This window comes from Macrobrachium nipponense, chromosome 3 (assembly GCF_015104395.2).
Source record: "Macrobrachium nipponense isolate FS-2020 chromosome 3, ASM1510439v2, whole genome shotgun sequence".
Lineage (NCBI taxonomy): Eukaryota > Metazoa > Arthropoda > Malacostraca > Decapoda > Palaemonidae > Macrobrachium > Macrobrachium nipponense.
In genome coordinates, this window is record NC_087202.1 from 22428906 (window position 1) to 22438089 (window position 9184).

General features: G+C 35.9%; 2 protein-coding genes across 2 annotated transcripts in view; both read left to right on the forward strand.

Annotated features, from left to right (window-relative positions):
- LOC135222173 (receptor-type tyrosine-protein phosphatase V-like) overlaps positions 1–3953 on the forward strand; it is a 5924-nt gene extending 1971 nt beyond the window's left edge. Inside the window, exons 2-5 of the mRNA XM_064260333.1 lie at positions 163–291; positions 825–979; positions 2577–2712; positions 3135–3953. Of these exons, the coding sequence (XP_064116403.1) occupies positions 163–291; positions 825–979; positions 2577–2712; positions 3135–3221 (507 nt within the window). The 3' untranslated portion in view covers positions 3222–3953. The remainder of the gene's footprint in view (positions 1–162; positions 292–824; positions 980–2576; positions 2713–3134) is intronic.
- Positions 3954–8631: 4678 nt separating this feature from the next.
- Positions 8632–9184, forward strand: part of LOC135222346 (retinitis pigmentosa 9 protein-like) — a 3292-nt gene continuing 2739 nt past the window's right edge. The window contains exon 1 of the mRNA XM_064260430.1: positions 8632–8761. Within this exon, the coding sequence (XP_064116500.1) occupies positions 8632–8761 (130 nt within the window). The remainder of the gene's footprint in view (positions 8762–9184) is intronic.

Sequence of the window (9184 nt, forward strand, 5' to 3'; positions counted from 1 at the left end):
ACAAACATAGGGGATGTCAACATTCTTCTGAAAATACCCAAGAAGAAACTTTTTTTTTTTTTTAAATAGAATAAGCTGCTTCAAATGACAAAACTCTTAATTCCCGCTGTATACTGTCGGTACCAGGAAAGCCTTTTAACGCAAAGCATCCAATGCCACCAGGTCTTTCCCGCCATAATCCCCGAAAAAGATGACGTTTTCGGATTCGACTCGCTGAGGGTGAAAGCGGAGGATGTCCATTGCCATTTCAACTTCAAGGAGACGAAAGTGTCGCTCCTTTCCACAAAGGAAGTAAGAAAGTGACTCACATACATTTATTTATTTGTTTATTTCTTTAAGAGTCTTTCTTCACGTCTTTGAATTTTCAAGAAAAAAATAGCTATTTTTTTTAAAGTCTTCAGGTCTTACTCACAGAACCGTTCATGCTGATTTAACAGCAATTTCAAAAAATTTTATAATAAAAAATTTAGCTATTGTTTTAACTTTTTCACTTCTTACAGAACCACTTAACTTTTATTTTATCTTATGCTAATTCTTCAGCAATTTTTAGACTTTCAAAGCACAAAATTACTATTGTTTCATCGTCTTTAAATCTTACAGACCCCTTTTGACTTATATTTGTTCCTGTCATGCCGATTTATCGACAATTTTCGAAATTTTAATAAAGAAAAATTCCTACTGTTTCAACGTTTTCACATCTTACGGAAACCCTCTTGACATAAACATTTGTTGCTCTTATGTTAATTTAGCAACATTTTAAAAATTTTCTAATAAAAAACTACAATTTTCTGAACTGCTCTCTTTGACTTGTTATTTTTCGACAGCCGAATTCTGTGATCAACCTCAAGGTCCTGCAGCTGATGGGTTGGCCCTGCGGATCTGAAACTCCCTCTGACAGTCTGCCCCTAATAACTCTTTTAGACCATCTCGACCAGAAAGCTTCGCAATCTACAACCAGTCCTATTGTCTTCATCTGCTCGTAAGTGATTCCAATGGTATGAGCCTACAGTTGCTCGGACATAACAAAGATTGAATATCAGTAAAGGGAATGCAGTGTAAGTAGAAGTTATAAAATTCCTCAGATCAGACCCCATGAGGAGAGTGTAGACATAGTATCGACATGCATAAATTCCCTTTTTAAATGTGAGTTGACAGATGTACAAGAATCTTTTTATTTTGTAATGTTGATTGAAAATTGATAGGAAAATCAGACATTAACTCGCTTTGGCATAGTTCTACGAGTTCCCTCCAATGGCCACAGTCGCACGAATGTTTTTATAAATTATTCTCTGACTTATGAAATCTACTCTCGAATTAATTTCTAGTTTCATATATTTTTTCTTCTTCACCAAACTTCATCCGTTACTGATAGACTCCCTGACCTCTGACGAGAGGAAGTCACTCACTGTTACGATATTTTGACCTTTAAAGAGAGATACTACAGATGGCAATGGAAAATCCATAGCCATTGTAATAATCTGTAACCACTGTATTACTGCTTTGTTAGCCTCATTTCCCCGGTTCTATGTCATTCTGCTCCGTAGCCTAAAGTTTGTTTATGATTTTTCGCACTGACAGTTGCATTGGTTTCGGTAGAACATAACTGTTAATTATGTACGCATTTACTCACTTGCTTATTAATCTTTAGTCCTCAAGGGATGAAGTAACTGTTATTATGGCTTTATGCCCTAAACTCCTTAGAGTGATTAACTGAGTTATTCAACTGACGTCGCAACAATGACTCTTAGGTGATCTCTCATGGTTTTGATATATTCTTATTATTTATTTATGAGGGTTGTATCATTTCGGCTGCACATAACTACTTATTTGAATATTCAATTGATGAGTTATTTATTTACTCATTAAATCGCCTGTTTTCCTGCAGTGTATTCACATGAAAGCTAGACCAAGACTATGAATTTTGAGGCCTTTACATGTTTTGACTGCTTGTGACTATTTATTCAATTGTCCAGTTATTCTGTTATTGTATAGACTGAGATCTTGTATGTTCTGTTAATTTCTGCGTTGGAACCGTTCAGTTCGACCACCAATAAACATTTTCACAAACTCTCGCTTTTATGCAATTGTTCAGTTCTTCTGTTATCTGTATATACCTCTGTTTTCATGTTGTTTGCTTAAAATTGCAAGTAACTGTAACCAGGGTTCCATAAAAATGGCTTCTATATAAAAAGCTAGTTTAAGAAGCCAAATTTTGAAGGCGGCTTAGGCTTATAATAAATCTTTATTTATTATTATTATTTATTCATTATCTATTATTATTATTTTTTATTATTATTATTAATTATTAATTATTATTATTATTATTATTATTAATTATTACTTTATTATTCAGGTAAATGAAACCTAATCAAACGAAACACGCCCAAACCGGCCAATGACTTGAAATTAAGGCTTCCAAATAATATGGTGTTCATTAGGAAGAACTAAGAGGAAGTACAGTGAAATACAGAGAGAAGAAATTCCATTTTAATAATAATAACCAAAAAAGAAATAGCTTCAATTCTTGGCTATTCAGTTATCAATTCAGTGTCCTATTTTTCTGCCGTTTATTCAAGGGATGGAGTAACAGCCTGTGGTGTGGCAGTGGCTTTGTTCATCGCAATAACTAGACTGAAGCATCACGGAGACGTCAATATCTACAAAGCAACGCAAGGAATTCGACTCGACCGTCCGCAGTTTATCACTTCGATGGTAAGTCAAGTCAATCTAGTGACTTTCGGGTCCAGTCTTAGATATTTATGAAGGAGCCTAGTTGATGGATGAGATGAATAAATTTGGATTCATTCTACTTCAAAGGATACTGCCTATATGTGTCATTCTCTTGTTAGTGAGGAAGATGAATGTATCACTAATAATAATAATAATAACAATAATAATAATCTTCATCTTTATTTTTAGCACGAGGCCATATACATGGAATATACAAAGTAGTGACATTACAACATATACACACAAACTAGATACACGAGTCAAAGTAATAAAAATGATAATGGGAAATTTCCACACAGTTCCTGAGGTACTAACTTGTTTCGACGTCGAAGGATACTGTTTTAACTCTTAAATCCTGTTTTATTTGCTCTTGATTTTTTGAATGTGTGTTTTCTCTCTTGCAGAGTCAGTACCTGTTTCTACATAAAGCCATGGCAAAATATCTCGAAATGCAGGAACCTCAGGTAACGAGAAATCAGAAGAAATGTTGATTTCGAATAGTCTTTGAACTGACGTTATCTTGCGTCTTGGGAGTTGAGCAGGTCAACAAATTGGTTTATTCGTTGTTCATCTGTTCACCGAAACCGTGAATCAATGAGTAAGTGATGGTTAGTTGACTGCAATGGACAGCAGCAAGGGTGACGAAGACAATCATTTACCATTTTCAAGGCTCTTCAGTCCTGTTTACTATTTTTTCATTATATGTTACCTCTGGTGCCAAAAGATTCAAAGAAATTTGATGCAACGAAAGATTCAGTATAATGAAGTTGAGAAATAACTTCAGTTGACTCTCGAGTCCCGTATCTCCTTGAAAAGCATTTCTTAAAAGGGAAACGTTGAGACAGGACTATCCCTAGTTAAATTTAGTCTCTGGAACATATTATGTATAATACGGATGTCCAGGACACTAATGGACATACTTCAAGAAGAAGCAAACCCCAATACAGAAGTATGTACTCTGTCTAGATTATTCTTGAGAGTCGGTTTTCCTCTCTGTTTGTCTGTCTTGAGTCTTAACTGTTTATATATATTTGATATTAGTTTTGGATTTTTTCATCATTATTTCTTGCTAATGCTAATCATTTTTTATGAATTACTTGAAGCAGTTATTTAATCAGGTTATTTGCTAAATATCTGTGATTATCGAAGTTTTGTGGCTTTATATATTTTCAGAAAATGAATCTAGTCCGGAAGGACCAGAATTTCTGTTTCCTTGTACGCACACACACCACACACATATATATACATGTGTATATATGTGTAAATATATAGTATACATACATACATACATACATACATACATACATACATATATATATGTATGTGTGTGACGCATACATATGTAAGCGTGAGTTTGCACAAACACATTTAATCATTCCTATTTTAATATAGAGACGTATTTAATCGCTGTCCTTTGAAATAATTTGTATCTGTTCCATTTACGCAAAAAATTAATTCCATATTCAATCTGCTTTTTTGTTTACATGAATATTTGAATCACTTACGACAATTCACTCTTAATTACACAATTTTATCCAGTGACGAGTCTCCATGAGGAGGTGAACAAGGAAAAATAACAATAAAAAACATGAATTATTTACTTTCATTTTATTCATCTCCCGTATAATTATAAAGAGAAAAATAAATACATGACATCCATCAAAGGTCAAGATTGCGACAAGAAGACCAAAGGAAAGTTTGGTATATGTGACTAGAGACAAAGTATCCGAGAAACTCCACGACAAGTTATAAACATGTTGCATACATAGGAAAATGTTGTATACATGGGAAAATGTTGCGTACTTCAACATAGCTGTAGGGTTACAAAGTTTCAATATAGGGAATTCTTTCCATAGGAAGGTACATCGTAAGTGCATATGTTTGTGTGTATGGTGAATAAGGATTAACAATAATAGGAATATTAGAGAAAAAAATTAATTAACAATAAAATAACTTTGTAAGTTTCGATACATTTAACGTTTCTAAAGGTGTTGTTCTAAACTTTCTCATCTATGAGATTTAAGTCACTGCTAAGGCTCCAAGTTGTGAGATATGTTTCGTTAAAAGTAATCAAATTTTGTAGCATATTCATAGAATATTTACAAGTCATTGTACAGATGTAAATGTATTTAAAAAGTCACTAACATCTTAGAAAACCTCACATCCAGGTGTACAGATATAAATGCTTTCAAACAGCTATAATCAAGCACGCTAAATTTTTAAAATAGATAAGATAAAATAAAACAACAAGTACTAAATTTAACCTTGGACATACAAACGGAAAATTATGCATTTACGAGCCAAGATTATTCACTCACTCATTTTTCGTTTACAAAATTAGGCAGGTATCAAAGACAACAATAAACACTCAACATTTCAAAAAAATGACATAAACACGAACGAGATGGAAAGAATAATTATAAAGGACATTAATAAAAAAACAAAGAATATAAAATAAAGAAAATTAATTAAAAACTTGGGAAGTAACAATACTGGCCAAATCGACCCTAAGCTTATATATATTATAAAGATAGTCATACAAAAATATACAGGTGATTCTTATGAGGAGAAACATTATAAATAAAAATAACAGGGAACTGAAAAGGAGGCAATATTTATTTATCTCTTTGAGGTATTTTCTTGACAATTAAACAACATTTTCAAGTATATTTTATATATACATACGTATATATAAGTATATGTATGTATGTATGTAATATATATGAATATATTATATATATGATATATATATATATATATATATATATATATATATATATATATATATATATATATTACAACACGGTACAAAGAAATAAATAAAAGTCCTATTTTACAACGTACTGTGCAGAGAGAAAGACGAAAGACAAAGAATCATTTTAAAAAATTACAAACTACAGTATATACATTATGACTGGAATCGCACCGTCCATCAGAAATACACTGCGGCTGTATCAAACAACAGCAGCAGCAGTGTGTATACTTATGTATAATATTTACAAACCACAGGAGGAGGTAAAAGGTATGAAGTACCTGGTCCCGAATGAATTGCGTATGGTATGATATCTATATACATATGTATAATTGGTCCTTTCTATAGAGATGCTTCAATTACCTTCCGTTGATGCTGTTTATTTCTTTGCTAATTCATTTCTTCATTTGCTTCAGTATTTAATCATTTACTTATTAATAACCTGAAGTAAACGACTGCTTATATGTCGAGTAGATCTGGATTAGAAATATTGCTTATAGAAATATTGCAGATGGTTCTCTGCAAAGGACGTCTTCAAAATTTGGATCAGTGTTGTGTAAGATATTAAAGATATGTTTACAAGTTGTAAGATACAACATTTATAAAGATGCGTTAGGATTCGTCATCTGGAAAAGACTGTTTTGAAGGAGACAAAAATCAATGTCGTCGACGGGAAATTCTACACACAAAGAATTCTTAGAAAACAAAGGAGAGATCCATTACAATGCTGGGAAAAAATGTGTCACAAATAGACGATTTTTTTTTTTCCTTTTCATCCTTTTTCTGCCACATCTGCCAAGGCAATGGGGCATTTCCTGGGTTCCTCGATGCCCCACCCCCTCAAACATCTGCAATTCCCATCGCCTTCCTCCTCTTCGACAGGAACCGTCTCTCTCTCTCTCTCTCTCTCTCTCTTCCCCTAACCAACCTGACCCAGACTCACGCTATCTATATTTCTGTTTGTCTGTCTGTCTGTCTCTCTCCAACACAGCTGCCCCACCCACCTCATCCTCACACCTGGGTTTGAGGACGGGAAAGGGAATAGGGGCATGGGCGAACGTGAGAGAAAGGAAACAGTGAAGGAGAACGATAAAGGAGAGAAAGGAAGGGAGGTAATGAAACGACGGACGTAGACAAAACGAATTAACGAAAGCGTTTGTGATGAGTGTCGCTAAAGAGTTGCATCATTGAGCGTGCTGTGGCTCAACGAACTTTGCGTTATTGACGAATCCATTGGTGGGATGAAGGCCCATACGCTTCTGTTATGCAGTTCTAACAGACATAGAATATCCGGAGACTTTCATAACCTTTTGTCATATGTATGTATGTTGGTATACGCAAATACGCAATGAACTCCTTAAACAATACGTGTGAAGGCTAAACGTCTACACGTGTACAGTAATGTCGGCGGGGACATTCTTCCTCCCTTATAGTAGCGGAGACAGATGTAACGGACACCTGTGATCGGCGGAAGAGAGAGAGAGTGTATATAATAACAAAAACGCGTTAATTATCCGAAGAACAGATGCATGAATCATGGCGCAGCAGGAGGCAGGGCACCTGTGAACATCGTAATAGCTATAACGTCTTCGTTGTAGCGGAATCTTCTCCGAGTATCATTTAGCTAACCGTATTGTATGCTAATCTCGAATCACGATTCGCAAAGTTGTTCCCTTCGTTATTTATGTCATTCTAACGTAATTGTTAGCTAATTGCCTCCTACGCTAAGCCGCATCGTAAGCAAATTCAGTTAAATGTTTGCATTTCGGATAGACCTACAAATGAAATTGATTCGTATCGCTCCCATCACATTTTTTGTTTATTAGGAATAAAAATACGGAATCAATAATGCAAATCAAGAGTCTAGTAAAGGAAGGTAAAAGGAATGTTTTTCATTTTTCCTTGTTAAATAGTTTATTTGGTAATTCCCAAGCTTAATAGAAAAACACCATATGCCATCACAGATGTTATGGCAGCCTTCAGGTCTTCCCTAAGAGAGAGAGAGAGAGAGAGAGAGAGAGAGAGAGAGAGAGAGAGAGAGAGAGAGAGAGTAAGAAGCTTTTGTGTAGTGTACTGTGATATTCCGAGTTTCAAATGAAATCAGAAATAGATTATTAACATTAAATAACATCTCGGAATCTAAAAAACAAAAAGAAAACATTTCCGCGATATATTGTAATGAACTTTTGTTCGTACATTTAAAACAACTCCTCATTGAGCTATTGAAACGCAAAAGGACTCCGTCTCTTTTCCTAAATACCGAATCTAAAGAGGAAATTCTATTTAAAGCGAAAAATGGAAAAAGGGCTGTGCGGCCTCTTTAGTGACAACGTTTTTCAAGTGACAGTCGAGACGGAGCGGGGGGAGGGGGGGGGGGGGCGTCGTTGGAGTTTGCGCCCAGCCCTTTTCCCGAGTGCCAAATCTGAAAATGGACTCCTTTTTCAGTGGTCGAAACGGATTATGGAGTCGAGGTTTCCTTTGTTAAATGTAGCTGAGCAGTTAAAGGGCGTTGGTGATGTATCTGAAAGGCGCGGAATTGATTGAACGCTAAATATCGATCGAATGACATTACCTGGCGTGGCACACGATTTTTATCGCCTCTCTAGGCAACAGCTGACGACGATCGTCGTTTCTGCTAAACGGCGAATCGTCAGACCGTGAAGAATCTATCACACGATGCCGGACTTTACGCATCATGTATGCACCCGGGGTAAATTAGCAAAGGGGCATGGGTCTAATAAAGATGTGAAATGGGGTAAATACGCAAGGGGATTGAAAGGTGATAATACATAACTTGGTCATGGTGTTAAATCTCTCTCTCTCTCTCTCTCTCTCTCCTCCACTGAAGGTAGATTTATATCATAACCTTTAGGATATATGATTATTTCAAGTCTCTCTCTCCTATATATATATATATATATATATATATATATACTATATATATATATATATAATTAGGTATTAGGATCTGGACGTTAGCAATCCATCAGGTCATCGATTTCCACTTCCTCACAATTCACTCACTTCCCCTTTTTTTCGACTGAGCTTTGGAAAATGACTAACGGAGGCAACGGGAGTTCCTGTTGTGCGCTGTTATCCCGAATATAATATGACGCGGGGCCCACAAGTACCGAGGTGCCGGAAGGGCTATGCCAGCTACGCACAACGGCAGAAGGAAGGGTGTCGATGAAGTTGCGGTAAAACTCGGTCGGGTCCACCTCTGGCCCCCAAAATTATCATCATCGTCCGTCGACGCCATCAACTGGACTTCTGCCGGAGGTGTGACAGAGAGAGAGAGAGAGAGAGAGAGAGAGAGAGAGAGAGATTCAGGTTTGGGGTTGGCATACATATATAGAATATCCCCACCACAACTACCATACCATCATCTCTCTCTCTCTCTCTCTCTCTCTCTCTCTCTCTCTCTCTCTCTACGCCCGCCATTTCTTTTTAATTAAATGGCGCAGTGATGGCCACCATTTATCCGCTCTTGTGTATTTAGCTCATTTCCAAAATGGGTCTTACGCAAGTTATCGATTGGGTCATTTTTTTGTCCCATTACGGTCTTCCTTGTTAATGGCCGTTTTAGTCATTCATGAAGCGTGAAACACTGTCAGTCATGAGGCGAGAGAGAGAGAGAGAGAGAGAGAGAGAGAGAGAGAGAGATGAATGGAAGTATAGTTTACTTTTTTTTTTCAGGCGACT